General features: G+C 46.2%; 4 protein-coding genes across 4 annotated transcripts; 1 reads left to right on the top strand and 3 right to left on the bottom strand.

The window, feature by feature from the left end:
• Positions 1-4940: 4940 nt before the first annotated feature.
• Positions 4941-7084, top strand: PtA15_10A405 (uncharacterized protein; the record flags this gene model as incomplete). Its single annotated transcript, XM_053160577.1, has 9 exons — positions 4941-4964; positions 5043-5157; positions 5277-5347; positions 5461-5625; positions 5692-6006; positions 6118-6230; positions 6326-6645; positions 6722-6861; positions 6995-7084. 9 exons carry the CDS (start codon positions 4941-4943, stop codon positions 7082-7084), a joined length of 1353 nt encoding a protein of 450 aa, XP_053024537.1.
• A 1082-nt stretch (positions 7085-8166) lies between these two features.
• PtA15_10A404 (uncharacterized protein) lies at positions 8167-9577 on the bottom strand (the record flags this gene model as incomplete). The annotated part of the gene is made up of 10 exons (XM_053160576.1): positions 8167-8195; positions 8265-8343; positions 8416-8526; positions 8632-8819; positions 8940-9000; positions 9092-9119; positions 9221-9251; positions 9344-9369; positions 9479-9487; positions 9570-9577. 10 exons carry the CDS (start codon positions 9575-9577, stop codon positions 8167-8169), a joined length of 570 nt encoding a protein of 189 aa, XP_053024536.1.
• Positions 9578-15078: 5501 nt separating this feature from the next.
• PtA15_10A403 (uncharacterized protein) lies at positions 15079-15381 on the bottom strand (the record flags this gene model as incomplete). The annotated part of the gene is made up of 1 exon (XM_053160575.1): positions 15079-15381. One exon carries the CDS (start codon positions 15379-15381, stop codon positions 15079-15081), a length of 303 nt encoding a protein of 100 aa, XP_053024535.1.
• Positions 15382-17676: 2295 nt separating this feature from the next.
• Positions 17677-18576, bottom strand: PtA15_10A402 (uncharacterized protein; the record flags this gene model as incomplete). Its single annotated transcript, XM_053160574.1, has 5 exons — positions 17677-17858; positions 17928-18030; positions 18099-18318; positions 18412-18442; positions 18540-18576. 5 exons carry the CDS (start codon positions 18574-18576, stop codon positions 17677-17679), a joined length of 573 nt encoding a protein of 190 aa, XP_053024534.1.
• Between the last annotated feature and the right edge of the window lie 6145 nt (positions 18577-24721).

Genomic DNA, 24721 nt, shown 5'->3' with positions numbered 1-24721 from the left:
ATGGGGAAGAACAAGAAGACCAATAACTCGATCCTGACGGGAACGATACGATTTGTTTTGTCTGGGGAGTTCGGCAGTCCTATTGCGCGCTACTGGCAGACTTTGGTAGCTCTGCGCTGGCACTGGCAGACACGGCCAAGCTGTTCATCCATGTGCTCCGGAATATTGACGCGTCGTGTATTGCAACACCAGACAAACTCAAATCGGGTTGGGTGCACAGTGGCTTTGCAAATTCCGCAGCGGCTGCGGACGCCTTCGCCTGCTTTTTGGGACACAGCTGTGGGAAATCCGACGTGTCCGCCAGATGGCTGAGCCGATACCGCCAAATCGCTGCAAAGTCCACCGTTCACGCTGTTGCGGTTACAAACCAAGAATTTGGCACCATAGCGCAGCTCCCTGCAAATTGATTCAGTTCAGTTGTTAGCAGTGAAATTGCACTCATAATGCTTGAAATTTGTATGTTTTCAAATTTGAGAACCCTATATTTTGGCAGGTTTATGTATTAAATTCCATAAACCAGTTTGACATCAAGATCCATTTGGTTTTGAAAATTCTGAACAAGTTGAAAGTTTCATGAAAAAATTATCACAAATGCTGAAAATCTAGGCTGCTGTGGTAGATGGAAAATCAAAAGTTTTTTCTATAAACTATATTTACTCACACTAGGCCTCAAGATACCATCAAGGGGACCACAGAAATGGATTCTACGGCCAATTCTACCCCTTGGAGCACCACCAGAACCCCACTGGATTGGAAGTTACACCCTCTTGGACCCCTCATGGACACAGCCAGCCCCAGTCATCAACCTGTCACACCCCTCAAGTGACCTTTCCCTGGTATACACATACTCAGCCCCAACCAAACACATACTATTTTCTATACCTCTCATCTCCACTGCATATGCAAGGGACCAACCCCATTTCTTCTGTATTTGACATGTCCCCGCTTCATTTATGCACCCCTTGCAGCTGCATGCAGTCTTCTGACCCCATTCCTGCACTCCTTGCATTATTCTGAAATCCTTCATGCACCCCTTGCATGAGGTACCCCTGTATTTTACATTTCTCCGCTTTGTTTATGCACTCCTTGCATTAGTATGGCATCATCTTTCATTTCTCACCCCACTTTTTGCCTGTATTTAGTATCCTCTGACACCACTTGTATGCAGCCCACCAGCTAAGATCCCTCATCCAGGGTTCCCCTTGTAGATAAAATCCCTCACATTTGTCTATATAAGGAGCTCTATCCCCCAGTTCAGTACTAGAGATGGCCCCAACAAACCCATTGCAGGTACCTACTATCCGCTGGCGGGTACCCACCAGCGTGTGTGTGTTTGGGTGCAGATGCTGGAGCGGGTACCCGAGTATTTTAGCGGGTACCTGCTCTTGTTTGGGCAGGTGGTGGCTGCCACAAAAACCGGAAGGACTGGGAAGGCCTCCCTTCCGGTTGAAGGGGTTACAGAACCTCTTGGATTGGAAGGAAGGTCTTCCAGTCAAAGAGGCCACAGAACCCCTTTGACCAGAAGGAATCCCTCCAGTCAAAGAGGTTTTGTAACCTCTTTGACTGGAAGAAATCCTTCCAATCAATTTTGAGGGGCAGGTACCCGCTCTGACCCACTCCGCGGGTGTGGTTGACCGATTTTGCCAAAACAAGGTGCGGGTACCCGGGTGCGGCGGGCCATCTCTAGTTCAGTACCCACCAGTTATATAGATACCACCCATTAATACAATCCTTACAATTTATAACATACCATATCATTCCTCAAACCTGCAATAACCACTGAACTCATTCTTATATCTCTTGGTTGACATATCACCTGCCTGTCACAAGTTAACCCATTCTTGGTTAAACTCCCAACTGAAACATATATCCTTCTCTGTCCAGACACTCTGCTGAACTTTTTATATCACTCTCTCAAGGACCTGTGTTCAACCCCCACCGGAAACATCAAGTCAACTTTCACCCTTTTCCATCATCATCAACCCTCACATCTTCCACATACCTGTCATCAAACAACTTCATCTGGAACCAGACCAGACCTATAACTTTATCAAAACTTGCCAAGCTTAGCTTGGTGGGTCTTGTTATCTGATAGTATAGAAGGGCAGACTCCAGAGTTTGCACCTCCATCATCCCCTTCTCCATTCAGCATAAGGGTTTCACAACTGCTTTTGAGTCTTACACCACATTTGTCAGTGGTATGTTGCAAGTGTAATAATAGGGGGTTTCAAAGTTGGCCAGATCCAAATTGCATGCACTTTTGCAAGTCACATTGTACTACACCCCCCAAACTGTTTTTTTGAATTTTGGTGTTGAGGTGACAACCAACTTGCAAAAGTACATGCAAGTAATGCATGGCCAACTTTGAATCCCCCTAATGTAAATTTGGCTTGACATCCTGTGACGCCTGATCAAGTCCACCAAAACTTCATCAGGTGTCACCAAAATCCACATTACTACAGTGTGGGACCTCACTTCTGTGCTAGCCTGCATGCACAATTCTTTTGAGACATATTGGTAATGCATGAAAGTGATGTTTTTGAGCTCTAAAGAGCCAGGGGATTCCATGAATATGCCACCAGCTCTGTAGCACTGCTCAGAGAAAAAAATCACTCTTTTGGTTGGTTGGATTTGGGACTCATGGAGTTAGAGGTGTATAGCATTAGGGGGGCACATTATGCATATATGATATGTTCTCAGTAAATAATATGCATTTTCAGTGTGTTTTGGAGTATGTAAATGCAATGATTTTTTCAAGTGGAGCCTCTTGTTGTTGTCTATCACTCTGGGCTCTTCAAGTATCTGTCATTGAGGCAATTTTGGAGGCTGAAATGAAATCTGCCCTCAAAACTTCAGATTTTCTCACTGGTTGACCCCCCAATATTTTGTAATCCCCCTAACCCCAGGGGCTCAGGAATTTTTGAAATTTTCTCAGCTCAAGATTTGGGACCCTGTACTCAAATCAAGTGGCTTTATGAAGCTTATGGTGCAGGAACTAAAGTGAATGTCCACAAAATCTTCTTTAAACTTATTAATGTCTTAAGAATTTGGGTTTAAAGTGCAGTCAACTCAGAAATTTGCCAAAAAAAGCATGCAGAATGCTTTAGTGATTGGAGAAGCTTGCAGGGAAAGTGAGGAGCACAGATTGGGAACTGAGACCGGGTTGAGGAGCAGAATGCAGAGTTGGTTCTAGACTGCAGTATATTGGAGGTGTGGACTGGATAGCACAGGGGGGGAGGCGCTGGTGAGAGAGCAAATTTTTGGGCTAGAAAGAGGACATGACAGGTCACATTTTTGAGAGAAGAAAGGCTTGGAGCAGATCATACGGAAAGTTGGGTGGATATTCCAAGCTCATGTAGGGGAGCAGCTTGGAGCAGAGCTGGGTGGGGAAGGCAGGTGATGTGCAAGATGTACAAGGAGAGGGAGGAGGAATGGTGGATAGACTCTTTTTTTGCCCTTTTCAGCTATCTTAGAGCAACTTCACTGCAGGATCTTTCTGTGGGGCCAAATTTTTGCCATGTCTAGCTCCCAAGCTGCTGTGGCATTCACCACACAGGATTTATTCTGAGAGCTAAACCCAGATTTCACCAAGCCTCAAGTGACCCTACTTGAGGTATTGGATGGGTGTTTGAGGTGATGAGATGTCAACAAAAACAGATATTTCAAATGAGCTCCCAAGGCTCACAAAACCCCGACTAGCAACCTGGTAGCCCTTGATTTTGTTATTGTAGGAGCTGAATGCCACATAGCACCTGTGGTGGAGTTGCTCTTACTATCTATCTTACTTATAAGCTAGTTTGCTTACACTTAAAACTGTACTTGCAGTATTAGAGAAAGAGTTTGTAAGGGTCAGGAGACCCTTCACTGTTTGGGGGCGGAGGGACAAGGCAGTGAGGCCTTGGAGTGGTTCTAGAAACAATCTCGGGGGGCATTATTTCACAGAGCTAGCTCACTAGCTCACTGAGAGAGGGATCAGTCCGGGGTCTCTCTACATACAAGATGAATCATAGAAGAAGGAGAAGAAAGGGAGTGAGAAGCTTACCTAGCTCACTGAGAGAGGGATCAGTCTGGGGTCTCTAGTCTACTGAGCTAGTTGGGAAGCGGGGAAGTGAAGACTACATAGCTGAGAGTCAAATACAAGCTGATGTAATCAGGGATAGTCATGTGTAACATTGTGAAACCCAAGGGGAGCGCGGGCTTCACAGAGTTTTACTATTGATATCATTAATTACTCTTGCATTTCTTATTTGAAGAGTGTTAAGCAATATTTCATGCGGATTGTTGAATATCAGGCTCATTGTGGGGCTCTGAAGATTAGCAGAATGTAGTTGTAGGAGTACAAGCCCCCGGTAATTACTCAGTCCAGTAAACATTCTTGAAAAGAGGGGGTGCCTGAAAATCTTTCACCAAGACCAATCTTTATTTCTACACCATTGATCTATGAATTCAGATCTGAGCTGGCAAATTTTAGATTTTGCAGGGAAATCTAGGCATCGGAGCTCTAGATCAATTCTGAGAGCCCTCCATATTGCCATGGGAAATCCTCCAATGTTGCTGTGTGGGTTGTTTCTACATATAAAATTGGATAAAACCTACCCTGCAGCAGTGGTTAGATCATTACTGCTTCACATGTTCTCTGCAAGTTACTGGAGGACTTCCCGTGCAATCTGGGACCCCTGCAGATAATGGTTTAGACCCAATAAGTCTTAATTTTTGCATGGAAATCTAGCTTTTTGGGCTCTTGATCACTTCTGGGAGATCTAGCTTTTTGGGCTCTCAATCACTTCTGGGAGGCCCGCAGATCTTGAAGGGAAGTCATCCCAGTCCCGCAGCACAAGAGCCACCGGGGGTCACCGGGGCCAAGAAAAGCCAAACTGACGCGAACAAATCGTACCCACATCCACCCGCCTGTCATCAGCCAACAACCAGACAACCAGACGATGATCGAGTTACAATTGTTACAGGCAAGTCGATTCTGCTATCCTTGTTAAAGATTTTTGGGAATATCTCTCGTTGACGATCGATGGGTCTTGCTTCTATAGACTGGTAAGGGGGGAGATCCCGAGTTCGTGAAAGCCTCTCAACGGAAACGGGGTGGCGAAAAGGCGGCCGAATTAGTCGACGAAGTCTTGGAACTATACACTAGTTGGACCAAAGGTCTCTTTCGCAGTCTTTCTCTTCCAGTTCTCCATCAGGTTTTCAAAAAAGAGAGGGCTTGCTTTGGTGAAATGAATCTGACCGAATATCTTTACATCTGAATGATTTGCAAAGAATAGTCGGTTTTCAGCTAAAGGAGGCTCGCACAGAAGGTAACGTCATCAAGAAAAGAATCGGTGAGGCCAAAAAAGTGTGCAAACATCAACCAAAAAAACACATCTTGAATATTTGATCTTCCTTCTTAATATCTAGCGTTTCTCGCATATTTCTAATGATGGGCTTGGTTGTTTGTTCATACAATAGGCCAAGAAGCAGCCTGAGCCCGAATTATGGGCTTCCAAAGAGCAATTGGATGACAAAATCAAACAATTGGAAAAGGAAGAAGCCGATGCCGAAAACCTACTGAAGAATCGGGCCAGTAGTATTGGCAACATTGTACATGAGAGTGTCCCCGTCAGCATGTCAGAGGTGCGTGAGGCCATTAGAAATGGTTTGGACGTTCAGCGATACGAGAGCTGAGGCAAAATATTATAGGATGACAACGTAATCCTGAGAACATGGAATCAGGAACTGGGCATGCCGTTCGAAAAACGCGATGATTTTTTATCGCACGACATAGTGATGCACAGGCTAGACGCGGTGGATCTGGAGCGAGGAGCCAAGGTTGCAGGCCATCGGGGCTTCTTTCTGATCAACGATGGTGTCGATCTCAACCAGGCTATGATCAACTATGGACTGGACTTCTTACGCAAAAAAGGATTCAGGAAAACTATGGCTCCGTTCATGATGAGGAAGACATTGATGGCCAAGACCGCTCAACTGGAGGAGTTCGATGAGGCTCTTTATCGCGTCGGTCTCCTGCCCCTCCTGTTACACCAGGCTTCTCTTTGCCCCCCATCTCTGATAGATTACTGATCGAGGAGACTTGCTCTCTGGTCGTCGATTTGCCCATCTATCTAGCTATCCGGTGATGGGGAAGATGATAAATATCTCATTGCTACCTCTGAGCAACCTTTATCAGCCTATCATTCGGACGAGTGGTTTGAAAAACCAAAGGAGCAACTGCCTCTCAAGTTGGTTTTCTTTGCGATCCCTCAGATCCAGATTCCCTTCAGCAAACGTTCTTCCGACTGATCATAAGTAACGTGTGTGGTGCTGTTATTTCCAGGTACGCAGGATACTCGACATGTTTCAGGAAAGAGGCGGGCTCGCATGGACGCGATACATGGGGAATATTCCGGGTACATCAGTTCGAAAAAGTGGAACAATTCTGCATCACCGACCCGTCGAAATCGTGGGAGATGTTTGAAGAGATGATCCAGAACTCTGAGGATTTCTACCAATCCTTGGGGATCGGCTATCGACTCGTTGGCATCGTTAGTGGTGCGTTGAATAATGCGGCGGCGAAGAAAGCCGACTTGGAAGCCTGGTTCCCGTCGATGGGCGAGTTCAAAGAACTCGTTTCCGTCAGCAATTGTACCGATTATCGTAAGGATCTCTCTAAAGCATCCCGCACCTTCTTGAGAGCTTTCATTAACCAATGATTTCGCACTCTGATTATTAGAATCAAGAAGCTTAGAGGTCAGATGTGGGGTTAAGAAGCAAGGTGACACCCAGAAGGTATATGTCCACATGCTTAACGGTACTCTCTGTGCTACAGAAAGAGCACTCTGTTGCTTGGTCGAAAACTATCAAACTCAAGATGTTAGTCGTTATCCGCTTTTTCTTCGTTCGCCCACAATGATCAGCCCCAAAACCATTCTTTATTCAATAACTGACCCCGATCCTATTGAACTTCCCAATTCCTTTTCGCATCCATGGGGACATGTGTGTATAGGGCTTGGTGATTCCTCATGTACTTAGACCGTACATGCAAGGCCGAGATTTCTTACCATTTGTCAAGGAAGCCCCAAAAAAGAAGAAATAAATCATTTTTCTTTGTTGTGTCTGCCTTCTAAAGTCTGTTGATACCACTCTTCAGGCCTTTCTCTGTCTTAGGTAGCAGATGTTTTTTTTCTTCGTTTTTTGGCAAGAAATATCCCCATCTTGGCTACTGAACGTGCCCTGTTTCACGCAGTACAAAGAGTGCCGATCATATCACTGCAAGAAACCCTTGCCCAGCTGCCACCAGTCCACTGCCCAAAGTCAAGGAATCTTGTGGTGATATGTACTGTAAAGGTTGATTCAACCAAGCTTCAGTGCACAGTAACTCACACAGCAGGTTATGACAAACGGATCAGGGTCTGGTGGATTGTACCAGATATCTGATTTAACTACAGGGTGGGCTAGCTCCCAGAGCTTGCCACATAAAGCTTGTTCACTTGTCACTGGTTCATGCCACAAGGCAGCCCAGGAATCTAAGTTAACCCAGAAAGGTGCTAAGATCAGGACGACAGATTCTGGTCTTTTCTTGGCCAGTTGCACACATCACAAGGGTTCTCATGGTGTAACCGTTCAGTAGATGCCACTCAAAGCTACCAACTTGCTTGTGATTAGACTGCTTTGGACTGTTTAGGTGCATATATCTGGATATGATCAATAAGGCAATGGAGCAAGGACAGGGGGCAGATCTAATCCTTTTCTTTGACCTTGCACCATGCGCTCGAGAATGTCCATTCCCAAGAGAGAAAACTTGAGCAGCACAGATAAACGATAAGAATTTGATTGATTTTAAGACAAGAATGAATTTGTTGCTTGTCTTTGTGTAGGTGTTAGTGTTGTGTTTGATTTTTATTTTACTTTAGAAATGCATTCATTTGGTTTGATTTTTATAGGCGAACGAAATCAGTTATAGCAACAATTGTTTTTTATTTTCTTCTGATGTGATGAGTATGGTCTCTGAAAGTTTCCTTCTTCTTTTCTTTTTCTTCTAAAAAAAACAAGGAAACTTGGAGATATATGGAGGAGCAAAGAAAAAGAGCAAAAAACAACTATGTATATGAAAAAGGGGAACGGAGACGGAAAGAAACAGAGAAATCCTTATTGGGTAGTTTTGGTTGAGAAGGGCTCTCAAATGTATTGCGCTAACCAACGGAAGCCTAAGCCCGAGCCAACGAAGGATCAGCACATTGTGGTAAGGGGAGAGTTGAGCGAGAGAGAAGACGAACCGTCACCATAACCTTGTCTCATGACGATCGAGCACATGAATACTTCGATCGGGCGGATATCTACAAGTGGCACTTTGCCCTGGGGATCGATCATCAAGGTCAGTAGGGATCGCTTGATCCGTCAGAAACGGTCGTGAGAGGATGGATTTACCTTGCCAGTGGTTTGGTAGAGGCCGAGACAATGTCGGAGGTCCTCTTCGCTGACCGCACCTGGGGCATCGATCTTGTTCCCAAGGATCAAGAAGGGGACCTTGGAGAGTTCCTATACTTGACCCAAGTAGTGGATCAGCTTAGAATACTTCACGGAGGGGAGGATAGAGGGTTTTCGTTATTCATCTTCTTCTTGGCTTGGGGATGCTGGACGTACCTCGATGCTGAGAAGTGCATCTAACTCGATCTTCGATTCCGAGAACCGCTCCGGGTCTTGTGCGTCCACTAAGAAGACGATCCCATTCACTTCGGGGAAATACTCCTTCCACAGTCGGCGGGCTTGCTGATGGCCACCCAAGTCGTAGGTCGTGAATTTCACATTCCCGATCGCTAGTTCTTCCGATGCTGTATTCGATCATGATCACAGACACAGACACATGTACGTTTGAGTGTTTCCATCCTATCTTTTCTCTTACTATCTGTCATTGTGGTGGTGCTTGTAGCAAGGGAGGGGGATGACGCAACTTGGATGTAGGGTGGGCTGAAGGGTCGCTAGTCGGTCGTTCTTCAACATGTGCAATAAAGTCTGAAAGCGATCGGGAAGCGGGCGAGACCATTGGCGAACTCTTCGAGATATCGGCCAGCAGCTACAGGGGATCGGAGAGAAAGGTACGTACCGTTTTACCCGCATTGTCTAAACCGAGACTGGATGGGTGGCAGCGGAGGAGGGGGAGGAGGGGACGATGATCGATCAGAAGCCGGAGTCTATGGGATCACATACAACGGGAGCTTTTCATCGAACGTACAACAGGATCTTGGCATTCTTGTTGACCAAACCTAAGATAATTCATCCGGAAGCAACGACAAAGGAACAGATATGTGGGTGAGGATCTTCTTATCTGAGCGTTGATCGACAATCTGCTACTTACCCAGGTTAGCCAAGACATCCCAGAACCTTTTGGCCGAGTAGTATCAAGTGATGTTTGTTGTTAAAAGTCAGTTACTGCCAGCAATTCCTTCATTTCAAACCACTCAGGAAGATGTATCGAGATGGTGAGTCATACCAATTCAGACTGTATACACACCAGGGAAAGAGGAACACATCGATCAGCCGGGTGTGGTGTCATCTGGTGCTCTCGCCAGACAGGGACTCACATAAACATGACGGCGACTTTGTGTGCTGGAGACGGGCGTTCTTTTCTTTTCCTTTCTTTGTTGCTGGGGGTGGTGGGTTGTTGTTGTTGTTGCTGTTGTTGGTGGCTTGGTTTTTTTGGTTGGGAATCGGCTTACACGAGTTCAACGGCACACCAACGGCTGGGTTTCTGACTTGTGAAAGAGGTTTTTTTAGGTTTGGGTCTGAAACTGTATTAACACACTTTTAAGCTCTCCCTCACACAGTCCAACGCTCTTATTTAATTTCAGGCGCCCCAACCAAGCTACATATTCACTCCTCCCTCAATCTCACAGTTCTGGCTCACTGGAACGCTCGTGCTCCCTGAGACTGACCCAAGATTGATACAGAGGAGAGAACTATCCTACCCCATGTCGAGGCTACGGTAGCAATTAAATTTACGCCAGAAAGACCACCTTGCCAAAGCACCCACACCTCAAGTCTAGTGATTCCTTCCCAGCCATCTCGATAGTCCTGTGCGGTCCCAATGGCCAGCAAGGAACCATCTCATCGGGCTGGACGGCAAGGAATCATCTGGGACATTCCTCTCGGCCACCAAGACTCAACAGTTTCGATGGATTCCTTCTCGCCCATCGAGATTGTACGCTCTCGCAGGGAAGGAGGATTGCCTCCGGCTGGCAAAGATGTTCCCCCAGGGGCCGGGCGGTAGTCAGGCCAGTGCACAGACAGAGCACCACTTTTTTTTTTGAAAAAATAACAGACCCGGCTCCGGCACCATCGCGCAGGTGCCCAGGCGGTGCCAGTGATACCGATCAATGAAAATAAATTGTTTATAATTTGATTGTATAATACGCAAGCTTGGGCAAAGCAAAACTAGCTTCCCTATGCATTCAAAACCCGAATGATTTTAGGTTCTGCTTGTCAGCTCTTCGAACTTGGTGATTAACGTTGGGAATGAAATGTTAGCCATTCTTTCATGAAAAAAATGCAGGATCAATAAGAAATCAGTTTTGTTAGACTTCGGGATGATCCAGTATCATCGCATCGAGAACTTACACTTCGTTGAAAATTCCTGGACATAGATTGTCTTCAATGAATCCCAAGAGGTCAAAAATTGCTGTTGCAAGTTTTCTGTTATTCTCGTATCTTGAGAAAGAAACACCAGGGGTTTTCATTACCAGCTGGATGATCATGTTGGTCATCTCTTGTCTAAATCCAGATGGATCAACCGCTATTGAAGCATGAAGTTTCTCTTTTCCTGCTGTAAAATCTGGGTTGTTGGCTGCAAGTAAATCTTTCAATTTACCAAAGTATCTTTCAGTGGAAAGTAGATCCAAAATTTCTTCATCCCAATACTCTCCATCAGATTCTTTCCAAATATTCTTTATACACTCTACATGAGATACCAAATCAACCAAAATTTCTTCTTTCTTTCCTAAAGCTTTTTGATTGATGAAATGAAATCAGATCAGTTGATTAAGCAGGAACTGTTTCTTTTTTTTTTTTTAAAAAAAAAAGAAGTGGAATTACCTGATGAATACTTGTTAAGCCCAAGGCTGAACCAGTGTGTTTTAAACTTGAATGGTTGGTTTGCCAAATGCTTCAAATGTCTATCACTGTTGATAAGATTAGAAGTGTTGAAAATCAATTCTTTAACTATCCTATAATCTTCAAACAACCTTCTAACCATCAAATCATTGATAAATTCATTCTCATATAAAAAATCAACAACCTCATTTGCATATTTCCAAGTTGTGAAATAATCAAAGGATCCATATATTTGATTCATGTAAGGGTCATTGAATATTTGTTTGTGATCAGTGATCAGCTTCATCACATCTTTTAAAACTAAATTCCCAAAGCTTTGGAGATACTTCTCAAAAACCAAGGGAAACAGTTCCTTTGGAAGATCTAGAATCAGTTTGTGAAACGGACCATCTTCCTCAGATGAAGTAACCCATTCAGTGAATTTATCTATTGAAACATCTGTCTTGATATTTGCTAACTGCGACAGTTTCCATTTCTTGAGGGATTTGATATTCTTCCTGGATTGTTTAACTAATCTTCTTGCTTCAGATACTTCAGGGTGGCGATGTGAACCTATAAATTCTACCCAGTCAAGATGACTTACCAGCTTGTTCCATAAGCTTGAGAGTGATGTTGAATGTTGGTAGACTAAATGCACCTTGTCTACATATGAATAAACATGATCCTCACTCAATGGCCCTACTTAACTAGTCACAGAAACCAGCTTAAAACCAGCTTACCCTGATTATTGTCCCAATGATGAAGTATGTGTGCACCTGAAAAGAGAAAATCAGCAGAAAAATAAGTTCAAACTTGGATAGAGTTAGGCCACATTTGTCAGCTGCATATGGCAGGTGTGATAACACAAATTCATGTGACACCTGATGAATTTTTGGTCAACCTGATCAGCTGACACACAGGATGCCATTAAATAATTACACTGTTATAACTGCAATATATTTATGAAAAATGTGGACATCTACTCTGAGTAATGAACTGACGTCTTTCAGGAGAAATATACCTCTCCTTTTTCCCGTTTTCTCCAAGGGAACTTGAGCCACTCAATTCAGGATTGATTTCATCAGTAGTTGTTTCCCAGGGGTACATATCATCCGGCTTGATTGCAAGTGCTTTTGAATTGGTTTTCACAATACATATGACAAGTTTCAATCATCAGCTAGAAGCCCAGGATTTGAGCAGTGCTATGGAATGTGTTGATCCAGGAAAATTATGAATGTGTACCGTGCAATCGATCATCCACCCTGGCTTTCCTTATTCCACTACTGCCTGCTTCCAGCTCATTGCTTAGCTCAGGTAGACCTGCCAAAGCTGAAATAATCCAGGAACTAAGAAAGAGTGATTGATAAAGCATGGTAAGAGTGAAGAAGGATGAATTGAAATTGGGAGGCAGTGACAGATTGGGAAGTAAGGTTTATTCTTAGTGAGCAGGAAGCAACACTTGCTGTACACTTAAGATCAAAGCTAGTCAGATTTTTCAAAACTGACAAAGGTTTTGGGGGTTGTGATAGGGTGTGATAAGAACCTCAGGATTGTGCAAATGTTTCCAGTTCTCTGCTCAGTGTCTAGATGCTCACTGTGGTTTCAATGAGACTTGAATATGAAGAAAACAGAAGCTCTGACAAATCTTCCTCTAGACTGCAATCCGTTTACTCTTCCGGCAAAACCCTTTGGCTAGGTTGCAAGAACAGACCCGCCAAGCTCAACAATCATGTCTGAGAAACATACTAGTTCCTTGCTGCAACAGCGCCAAGGTCCAGTTTTGTTGATTCTAGATGGAGACTTGTCCACAGTTTTCAAACAATGGGGTGCCCGTTCTTTGTTGGAATTTTGCCATTTCCTCTTACTTACACCTCTAAAACATTGTTTCATGTCATTCTCAAAAGCATTGCCAGTATCCTTGTTAGTACAGATTTTATCACACCAAGTAGTCATTGAACCGTGTGTAGTAGATAATATCTTGTCATACTTGTTATCACGCATAGTCTCAGAGATAGTATAAATGAAACTTGTCTTGATCAAACTTTTTCATTATCCTATTGTCTTCCAACCACTTGTTGGCCGCTTGTTTTTAGTCTATTTAAAGCCAGCCTACAACAAGAAATTACACTCATCGGTTCTCCTCATTCTTTCTCCGCGCCCCGCTGAGCCGCATCCGGTGAGAGAGTCATCCTCACTGCCCAAATTCTTGAGTTTTTATCAATACTCATCTTAGCCCTTTTATTTCTCGTGCCTGAAAGTTCTAAATTCTAACATTCTTCAATTCATCCTTGCATGGCAGGACACCAAGAAGCATCTTCTGAATTCCATCATAAGGTCTAATCAAAGCAGAGGCGCGATTAAGGACTCAAACGGGGAGACCAGGGGAGCCAAGGGCGAAGCGCTGCGCTGCGCTACAATAAGAGCACATCTTAGGGCCTGTACCATAGGGCATGAAAATTGAAATTTTCCAAATTTATTTGCCTCCAAATTTCTTGGGACAAAAACTGAGCCTGGCCAAAATGTAGGCTTGAGCCCAAATGTGAAGAATTTCAACATTTGAACCCTCTGCTAGTTTTCAATTCTTGTGTACAGGGCAAAAAAACTTGAAATTTCTCAAAATTGAGGCCCATGGTACAGGCCCTTAGCGCAGCGCAGCGAACTTACGCTACAGCGTCAGGCCAAAGCGCTAGCAGCCTGGCGCTCAATGTGAAGCCCCATTTGAGGACTCACAAGTTTGGATTACTTAAGCCATTTGACGGACTCTTTCTTAGGCTCTGCTTCCCCGCGCCCTCCTAGCTCCGCAGAGAGAAGCTAAATTCTCTCCTGGGCTAGGTGAGCATTCAATCCTTCTTCATTTTCCTTCTGTTGTAATTAGGAGAGAGAAGCTAACTTCTCTCCTGGGCTAGCTGTTGAACTACAACAGTGGTTCCTAGAATCTCCTCCCAAGGCCTTGTGCCTGTGTCCCAGCCCCAGCCTTAAGACTCCAGTGAATAGTCCTAAGTGGAGTCTTACACTCAAACTTGACACAAGTCCCTTGTACCCAGTTTGGTAGAGGATGGCATGAATCTTGACGTCATCACAGCCTTTTAAGTTGCTGTTTTTGGGGTTCCCTTGTTGACCGTCAGAATCAAACTCCACAATCTGGTGTAAAAAACAAATCAAATTTCAATCTGAGCTACTGTGCTAGCGTTGCCAACAGCAACACCATCCGTCACCTTACCTAAGCTCACGCCCTTCCTCAAGCAGCTGCCTCGCCGTCACCGTAGCAGCACCTCGAGAATCTTGAATGTCAATCGCCCGCACAGGTTCCGCGGATTAGTCGGATTTTTAGCAGGGGCCGGCAATGCTTCTAATTGCTTAGGTAGTATTTATCTATTGGGTTTCTGTTTGGATAAACTGTGTGGCTTTCGGGTTTGGGTATGCTATGCCTCTTACTTTCAAGATTTTAATTCTCTTGGAATGTCATAACGTAAAAACACGACGCACGTGAAAGAGTTTTGGTGGTAAAAATGATGTGAGGCGACTGCTTAAGCGTCAAGCAACACGCTTGCACTCTGCTTTTTGGTGCTTCGTGGATTGGCTCTTTGATGAAAACTGAGTGATGGTTTGTCAGTCAAGTGGACTGGTAGGCTCAACTTCTCTTCTCGCAGAAAGCCGAATAGACGTTGGCAGGTTTCAGGTATCACAGAGGAATGAAGCAATTGAAGATGAAATTCAAACATTGGTGATCTCTGATGAAGCGAAGGACGATGACCCATGAACAAATTAATGCGGAAAAGATGTGCTAGAACGACTGTACAGAAAGAATGTGAAGAACGAGTGTACGAGATGAAAATAGGAACAACAGAGAAAAAAAGCGTTGTCCACGATTGAGTGAAGTCCAATAAGCGGTGCTAGAGCGACAAAGGCAAGAGAAAAGTCAGTGGGCATTTGGAAGCTCTTGGACATCGAAGAAAGTCAACAAACCTCGAATCAGGGCTTCCCGAAGATTGCAAAGGAGAAGTCTTAGTAGCTGGCGCACTCAATGGAGGTGAGGGCGTTGATGTTGGCGAGGGAGAAGCCAAGATTGTCGCCTTGGTTGCCACAGCTCATTTGGGCGGGAGCATAGCCGCCGCTACCGCCACACCGAACATTGGTCAGAGCATTCGCGTTGAGCAGCGCGTTGCCCTGGTTGGCGCAGCTGATTCCGGTGCCGGTTGGGCTGAAGAGCGACGTTGTTGGTAGAACGGAAAGCGGGCCACCGAGGAGCTGAGCAGAGGCCGAGTTGAGAAGAGCTAGAGAAAAGGCTGTGGCGATGGCGAAACGCATGTTGAAGGCTTGACTGGGGGGTTGAACTTAAGTGTTTTGTTGGCGTTGGCTGAGTTTGAAGGTGGTGAGGCTGGGACTTGCTGGATGTGGCGATGAAGAGATGGTTCGAGATGGTCCAGAGGTGGCTATTTATATCCGACAACTTGAGGCTCCGCAAAATCTTACGCTCACTCAGCACTCTACTCGGCAGTGGCAATGCATGTTGCTCATTTGAGATCACGTCTCCCTGTCGAGACATCTGGATGAGTCTTGACAGAGAGAAGACACGGAGTGGCTTTCGCCCTCCGAATAAATCCATCACCAGACCAAAGGAGTCCAAGCGGCCACAACCCACTTGCCAAAAGCAATGGAAAAGGAAAACCCATGACTCATGGTGGGATGAGCAACATCGATCCTCCATACGCCCCGGCACCGGAATAGAGCCATCGTCAAACTCATGTTCCCAATTGAGACAGCCGGTCTCACCGTCGTGCCAATCGAACGTTGGGAATGTGATGTGACTGTGAGACTGAGCTCGACTCTGAAGGGTGGCAAGTCTCAAATGTCGTTGCTGCTGGGGTGCTGCGTCCGAACTTAACAACTTGGCCAAGTTGTAAATATATTGCTGATCTAGAAGATGAGCTTGCCTCCAATCAAAGCAGTAAAAGCAACAAATATTAGATTTAGGCTCCGTTTGGCTGTCCACAAAAATGTGGGAGCGTAATAAAAAACTTTGCAGATTATTTTTGGGGGGACAGGGGATATTACGCTATCCCCTGTCCCTGTTTGGCAGCCCACCGAGCGTCATAAAGTTGAAGACAGGAGTTCACGCTCCATTATTCCCCCCGCCATTTGGGATATTTCACCCTGACCCCAAAATTTGCGGTCATAATTGCTCCCTTCGGCCTCGAATCCGTGCGACTCAATAGCACCCCGACGCAAGAGACCTCCATCCTCGAACCCTCCCCCCAATCGACCGAGGCCCCGTTTGGCAGGGCCCAGCGTCATATGTGGTAATAAACCGCAATATAATAATCCGAATAAGCTTTATTAAACCTTATTTGTATTATTACTGGGCTTACGCAATTATAGAGGGCCATTTGGGACGGCCACCGTCATATAGCGACAGCAGTCCTGTCTGTTTGGTGCGCCACTCAAAAACAAGTCCGGCCTGCGCTTCTCTCCTCCTCAAATCCGATGCCACGATGCCCCCACCGGGCTCTGCAACCCTCGACAACAGCTGCCTCTCGCCTTGCTTCCAACACGAACACCAGCAGAAAGTCATCAAGCTGTTCATCTTGATGGTGATTGTAGCCTCGATTCGTTTGGGTCAGGAAGCGGAGGCGGGATTGAAGCCTCGGTCGATTGGGGGGAGGGTTCGAGGATGGAGGTCTCTTGCGTCGGGGTGCCATTGAGTCGCACGGATTCGAGGCCAAAGGGAGCGATTATGACCACAAATTTTGGGGTCAGGGTGAAATATCCCAAATGGTGGGGGGAATAATGGAGCGTGAACTCCTGTCTTCAACTTTATGACGCTCGGTGGGCTGCCAAACAGGGACAGGGGATAGCGTAATATCCCCTGTCCCCCCGAAAATAATCTGCAAAGTTTTTTATTACGCTCCCACATTTTTGTGGACAGCCAAACGGAGCCCGAGGCTTCAATCCCGCCTCCGCTTCCTGACCCAAACAAATCGAGGCTACAATCACCATCAAGATGAACAGCTTGATGACTTTCTGCTGGTGTTCGTGTTGGAAGCAAGGCAAGAGGCAGCTGTTGTTGAGGGTTGCGGAGCCCGGTGGGGGCATCGTGGCATCGGATTTGAGGAGGAGAGAAGCGCAGGCCGGACTTGTTTTTGAGTGGCGCACCAAACAGACAGGACTGCTGTCGCTATATGACGGTGGCCGTCCCAAATGGCCCTCTATAATTGCGTAAGCCCAGTAATAATACAAATAAGGTTTAATAAAGCTTATTCGGATTATTACGTTGCGGTTTATTACCACCTATGACGCTGGGCCCTGCCAAACGGGGCCTTACTAGTTGATGGAGCTGTCAACTTTGCAGAATCGACTCAAATGCATCATGTCATGAAACAATGCTATTTTCAAAGTGCTGATGTATTTCTAGACGATGGGTTTCTATATACATGTCATCTATAAGAGGCAGAGTGGCGCCGTTTTTGATTTCAGAGTTGATCAGGACCCAGGTTGTCGGAAAGACAACAGCAAGGTGGCGGAAGATGAAGAGAGAGACAGAGGGTGAGAAATGTCAACGGGATTGAGATTTCCCTCCGATCCTTCGAGAAAGTAACGGCCCGATTAAAATCCAGAGCCTCCGCCGGGGCCGTTCTGGTACTGACTGGCGAAGTCGGAGAGGCGAGGTAATCCAGATTGCCCCATGGTTTGGGCAAAATTGGGGGGCAAGAGGGATTGAGCACCAACACCAGCACCAGAGAACCGGTCGAGGTTCGTTTGCAATGGTCCATCCAATTGGGAGATGGCTGGTGGGGAGAAATAGAGATATACAGGCTCAACAACCGTCGAGAGAAAGATTTACAAGACATGCTTACGTGAAACAAGCTGCTGGGCTTGTGGGCCATAGACTTCATTGGCGGTCTGTACGAGCGAATTCATCTCGGAGTATGCTTGGCTGGCAGAAGTGGTCAAAGTGGCCTGAAACAGCGAAGGTTGTGTGTCAGGAAAACACAAAATTACCAAGCGGATCAGGGAGCGGCACTTACCGCTGATCCATGGTCAAAACAGCGCTGGCAGTTGTTCAGAGCCAGAACAGTGGAGCTTGCCTGGCTGGAGAGCGACTGGAATTGTTGCTGAGCACTCTGAAAGCTGACTTGTCCACCCGCAATGCTTTGGCGAAGGCTGCTGAACTCGCTGCTCATTTGTTGGTAAGAGCGACTGGCGGTCTGGACGGAATCGACATACTGACGAGCAACCAATTGCTCACTGCGTAATCAAATTTGTTGACAAAAAAAACGATATCGTAATTCAGCTTCTGTCCTGATTAGGAATTTTAGCATCCGAACACCTTGTACACACCTGACCGGGTGGGCCATAGCAGAGGCGATGACTGTGAAGGAAGGTTGCGTGGGTTTAGTGTCACTGACGCACAATTGGGGGGCTTTTGGAACTACAGCAAGTTGTTGAAGGAATGCAGTGTGACTCACCAATGGACAAGGTGGCAATAGCATTGAAGGCAACCATATTGACTGAGATGGACACGTGAAAGAAGGGTGACTACTGGGCTGTTACACTGGAAATGATTGTTGGATGGGAAATGGATGTGGACTGGGGTGATTTGAAGGCTGAAGGATGGGATTGAAGGGGATGAGGATGATTCTGATTCGGAAAGCAGCTCCCTTTATAGCTGAAGGGGACTACATAGTACTAAAGAAGGAGTCTCCCGGGTCATGCGTGGATCTTGAGCCATCTTAGCATCCATCACTAACGGCGATGTGTCCATCGCCGGGTACATATAGATTGACCTGATCACTGCCATTAGCAACAAAAAGTCGATCCCGCTGTTCACGGCCAATCTTACGATTATGAACAGTAACAATAGGAATTCAACAGCGTAATCGGCGACTTGCCGTTTACTCTTAAGCGGTTGCTACTATCAGCCTCCTCCGAAGAGATCCTAGGCTATAAGGATGTTGATGGAGATGCCCGAGTTTTGAAAGGGTCAGCCTAAAGGCACCCCAAACTTTTACTTCATGTACACCAGTTTGGGGTGCGGAGCCAATGCACACCAGAGGGGTTGGGGTCTTTGCGGGTCTACCCCAATAATGTTGGGGTACAACATGGTGTACACCATATCAGCTGGGGTGAGCCACATAGCACCCCAAAAACCTCAATTTCCGTGGTGTGCACAGACAAGGCACACCATCATAGATGGGGTGCCTAATTCCCGCACACAAATTCTTGATAGAGCAGTAATCTGGGAAAGGGGTTCCCCACTCGGCACCCCAGATATACCTGGGGTGTTACACCCTGCACCCATGATTCCTGGGGTGCCCAAGCAACCGTCTGACTTCCCATCACCCATCACCCAGCTTAACACCACTCTGCAACCAACTCTCCGACGACTTCACCCCACTCAGCAACCATGTCAAACCCTCCACAGCAGCTCAACACCAGCACTGGTACCCCATCAACAACCGGAGTTACTGTACCCCCAGCGGTATGGGAACAGATGCAAAACCTCCTCACAATGTTTGGTCCTCAGGCTAGTGCTAATTGTTTGGCTGCCATTACTCCCCCCGCCTCGGCTCCTATAATTGCTCCCGTAAATCCTGTGTTGGCTCCCTTGGATCCTATGTCAACCCCATCGACTCCATTGGCGGTGGCACCAACCACCCCTTTGTTGGGTCCTTCATTGGCACCATCCGAAAATTCCTCAGACAAAGCTACTGAATCTCCAGCTTGTGCAATCTCCCTGGTGCCGCAGTCAGCTCAGGGTCATGATACTAATCCGGAGGCGCAAATTGATGTGATCACGAATTTAAACATATTCAATTACTCCACCGGTCGTAAGTGCCTTCTAGGCCCAGAAGTATCAGAAACTACCAGAACTAACTGATTTTTATTTTTATTTTCAGAACCATTGGATCCCCCCCCTTCTGCCCAGTTTCTCTCAATGGACGACTTGGTCAGGTTTTGTCAAAACTGGGCCAAATCACATGGATATGCGGTCGCCAAGTCTTGCTCGAATGCCAACAAAAATGTTTACATCCGATGTGATTGTTCCGGCAAATTTTGCGGCTCAATAATGAATCTCTCTGGGCGAAAAACATTGACCTCGAAGATATCGTGCCCCTTTGAAGTCAAAGGTTCTATTCCGACCAGCAAGAAAATTGCGAATAAGACTTGGACACTAGAGATCCGACACGGCGGACACAACCACCAAGCATCTTCTGGACCCTCTTCCCACACCACTCACAAAAAGCTTCTTCCCAAGCAAGTGGAAGAAATCCGAAAGCTATCTCAGTCAAATTTGAAACCTGCACAGATTTTACTGCAGCTCCAAACCTCCAACAATGAAACTTATGTGACTAACAAGACTATTAGCAACGCTCTTCAAAAAATTCGTTGCGAGGATTTGGATGGAAGGTCACCAACCGAAGCGCTTTTATGCATCTTGAAAGAATCTAACTGGCTCGTTGACGTCAAGGTTTCCCCCAATACTGGCGCAATTCTATTGATTTTTTGTGCCCATGCCGGCTCCGTTCACCTCGCTCGAATCAATCATCACGTGGCCCTGATGGATTCGACTTACAAGACAAACAAATACGACCTCCCATTGCTTCATGTCATTGGTCAGGCCGCCTCGAACCGGTTGTTCACGATTGCTTTTTGTTTTATGGCTCATGAAGATGCGGACAGCTATTTGTGGTCGGTCAGCTGCCTGAAGAAGCATATCTGGCGACCCCTTCGCATCCCAAAAGTATTTATCACCGATCGCGACAGTGCCTTACGAGGCGCATTGGCGAAAATCTTTCCTGATACACAAGCAAATCTGTGCACTTGGCACCTCAACAAGAACATCACCACTCATTGTAAAAAATACTTTCCACCCCCTCCAGATAAACCAAAACCCAAACCTCAGTCGCAAAACGTCTCGTCTCCGCCGCAAGAACCACCACCAGATCCCTGGAAGGAATTTATGACTGTTTGGGGCAGCCTCACCCAAGCAAAAACTCCCGATATATACTCCGAACGACTCGCAGATTTGAAGAAGCACCTTGCAACTCGCCCAGCTGTCCTCGAATATATTGAGAGTTCTATTCTCCCGGTGAAGGAACTCTTTGTGGTTGCATGGGCATGCCAGTATGCTCACCTTCGAAATCTCAACACTTCTCGGGTTGAATCCAGCCACGCCTATGTCAAAACATTCATCAAGAACTCCACCGGCGACTTGCTTTCGGTATTCAAATCATTGGCTCTTGCGGTCGATGCACAAATCAACCATGTGCATGAGTCGATTGGTTGGGATACTGTCAAGACCCTGGTAAATGTGCCCAAGTGTTTTGTGCCACTTCTCGGCAATATCTCAACTTTTGCACTCAAGGAATGCCTCCAACAATTCGAACGGCTCAAGAACCTCGATCCGACGGAACCTTGCTCAAATACAGTTAGGATTGGACTCGGAATACCATGTGCCCATAGGATTGCCGAGATTTTGGAAGGTGGAGATGTGTTATCTCCAGATGACTTCCACTGCCAATGGAATCTCAAGTATAATCCCGAGATAACGGTAAGTCCCTGTTTTCTCATAGATCATCTGTCCTCAGTGTGGTTCTGAATGTTGTGTGGCCTTCCTGCAGAAATCCGAAGACCGCGAGGTTGATTTGGACGAAGAAATGAAGCTGCTCACAGTGGCCCTCTCACACGAACCATCCAGCAAGCTGGCGGATTTGATTGACCAAATGAAAAGTATTGCCGCTGGAACCCATGTCGCTGTCGCAGTTCAAGCACCCGAAGTCAAAAAGAATACCAAAGGTCGCCCGTCAGCAAAAAAACGCAAACGCTCTTCAACAGCAACCAAGAGGAACCCTTCGGCGTTTGAGCTTGTTGAAGCAAAGCTCAAACGCGAACATCTTTCTCGAAAGCAAGCATCAAAGGTGCCCAAGGGAAACAAATCAAAACGTGTCAAACTCGAAAGCGAAGGCAAAGACGAAGGCGAAGGCGAAGACAAAAGCGAAGGCGAAGATGAAGGCAAAGCCAAAGACAAAAGCAAAGGCGAAGGCGAAGACGATGGCGAAGGCAAATCATGTGATTCTGGCAGTGAGGAAGAGGACGATAACATTGAAAACAAAGATTACGACAAAAACAAAGAAAGCAATGGCGTGGATAAGGAACAAATAGAAAAGTACATGTCCCAAATCTCCAACTATCTTCAACAGTTCATCCTTGGCGTGTTCGATCCCCCTGGCAATGGAAACTGCGGCTTTCATTGCATTGCACAAGCCCTTGGTTACATAGACAACGGGTGGCTCCGAGTACGGAAAGAGATGGTCAAAGAGGCGACCGAAAACCGAGGAGTTTACTCAAAGTTACAGGGAGGTGAAGGCCAATTGAAATTGGTCATTGAAAGCCTCACGGTGGAGAACGAGGAGGCAAACATTGGTCGCGATCAATGGCTCTCCAAGTTGGCACACAGTCAGATCATTGCGAACACTTACGGACGACCAGTTGTTTTTCTTTCAATCAAAGACTGCAGCACCTACCTTCCGCTACGTGTTGGCCCCGGAGATTCAGTCCCAATTTACCTACTCTATGTCGATGATTCTCACTGGGTTTTGGCTAATGTTGGGGGGAAGGATGGTGTCAAACCCATCCCTCCTCCTGTATTGGCAACCCGGGTGACTTCCAAAATTGCTAAAGAATGGATCAGTCACATTGAGAAGGGTGTGAGCCTCTACACTCACTTGAGGCTCTTCACTCAATGACTCGAAATTTTATGTTTTTTTTCTTTTTATTTAATTTTATTCTTCTTCCTGAATGTAAATAGGTCTTTTAAAGGCTTGATTTATTAACTCAAGAAACTCTTTACACCAGAAAAATTTGATGCACACCAAATTTTATTGGCTCTTGGTGTGTGCACCCCAATGCACCCCAATGCACCCCAATATCCAAAATAGGTTTTGGGGTTCAAATCTGAAAATGAGAATTTCTTGGGGTGCACCTCTTTTGTACAACATTTTCTTGGTGTACATGGCTTTGCACACCAATAAGACAGCTGTCTGGGAGTTTTGGCCTGTGCACCCCAGTTTTTTTGGTGTAAGGTAGTGCGCACCCCATTTCCTTGGGGTACATTAGGTGTGCACCCCAACTATAATGGGGTGCCCAATGAGGTACCCCAAAATGTTGGTGTACTTGAAGTAAAAGTTTGGGGTGCCTTTAGGCTGACCCTTTTGAAAAGCCGAAAGTCTGCCTCGCCGTCAGATAAAGCGCTCGGCGAGCATGACATGGCAGGACATGGCTCCGTTGCGAGAAGGCTGTGAACCCGCCCGTCGACATGGCATTCTCTTGTCCCAGAAGGTTGTTAAACTGCTGATTGAGACCGAACCATCTTGATGAGGTCGAGCAGGAGATGCCCTGGCTGAGCAGGTCCATGAACAGTTCTGGTGTACAAGCTGAGTAAAGGACCTTTTATACACTCGTGTTCAGTAGGGGGTTTCAAAGTTAAAAATCAGGTCGCGCAGGTCCCAGGAATCAGGAAAAAAATGGACCTGGAACCTCTCCTGCGGACCTGATTTCCTTCTTTGAAAAAGGCTCCAGGAGATCAGGTCCAGGAGCAGGAAAAAGGTCAGAAACACCCCCTTAAGGGTGTTTTCACATATCCCCAATCACACCTGCACACCGGCCATCGAGTGTGAGCCAGCACACACTACCACGCACGCAACTCAATGACCGGTCGGGTCTCAACCGGCCATCGAGTGACACAACACTCGATGGCCGGGTACGGTTTGTACCGGCCATCGAGTGACACAACACTCGATGGCCGGGTGGGTTTGTACCGGCCACCGAGTGAGACAACACTCGATGGCCGGGTGGGTTTGTACCCGCCACCGAGTGAGACAACACTTGATGGCCGGTTGGGTTTGTACCGGCCACCGAGTGAGACAACACTCAATGACCGGTCAGGTCTGTGCCGGCCATCGAGTGACACAACACTCGATGGCCGGTTGGGCCTGGACCGGCCTCGCGGGGGCATTATTGAGTTTGATTTGAATACAGCGATGTGTAACCGCTGTGTACACGTCCTTCCGGGACCCCGGTGGCAAGGGACAAAAGCGATTCGTGCCCAAATTTTTGCAGGTTGAGGCCCCGTTTGGCACCGACATAATTATAGGTGATATAATCGCTGATTAATTCAATAAAAAATAGAAAATTCAACATAAAGCCTCCAAATTTTTTTTGTAGGCAACCTACAGTGCTGGTCTCTTCAACTGTGAACCCAGAATCAACTTATCCAGCCATCTTCAGCACCATAATACCATTATATCACTTCATATTGGTCAAAAGTGATATAATGGTATTATGGTGCTGAAGATGGCTGAATCAGTTGAATCTGATTTCAAAGTTGAAGAGACCAGCACTGTAGGTTGCCTACAAAAAAATTTGGAGGCTTTATGTTGAATTTTCTATTTTTTATTGAATTAATCAGCAATTATATCACCTATAATTATATCGGTGCCACACGGGGCCTGAGAACTCCTGGGTGCAAGACCAGGAGATTCTTGCATTTGGGGGCGTTCAAAGTAGAGCCCCCAGGTTGGTGTTTTTGGCAGTGATTTTTTTTTCCTGGAAATCGGACCTGATTGAGTTCCTGCGCAACCTGATTTCA

Source organism: Puccinia triticina, chromosome 10A (genome assembly GCF_026914185.1).
Source record: "Puccinia triticina chromosome 10A, complete sequence".
Lineage (NCBI taxonomy): Eukaryota > Fungi > Basidiomycota > Pucciniomycetes > Pucciniales > Pucciniaceae > Puccinia > Puccinia triticina.
Note: the sequence above shows the minus strand (reverse complement) of the source record. Positions and strands in the feature narration are given on the sequence as shown.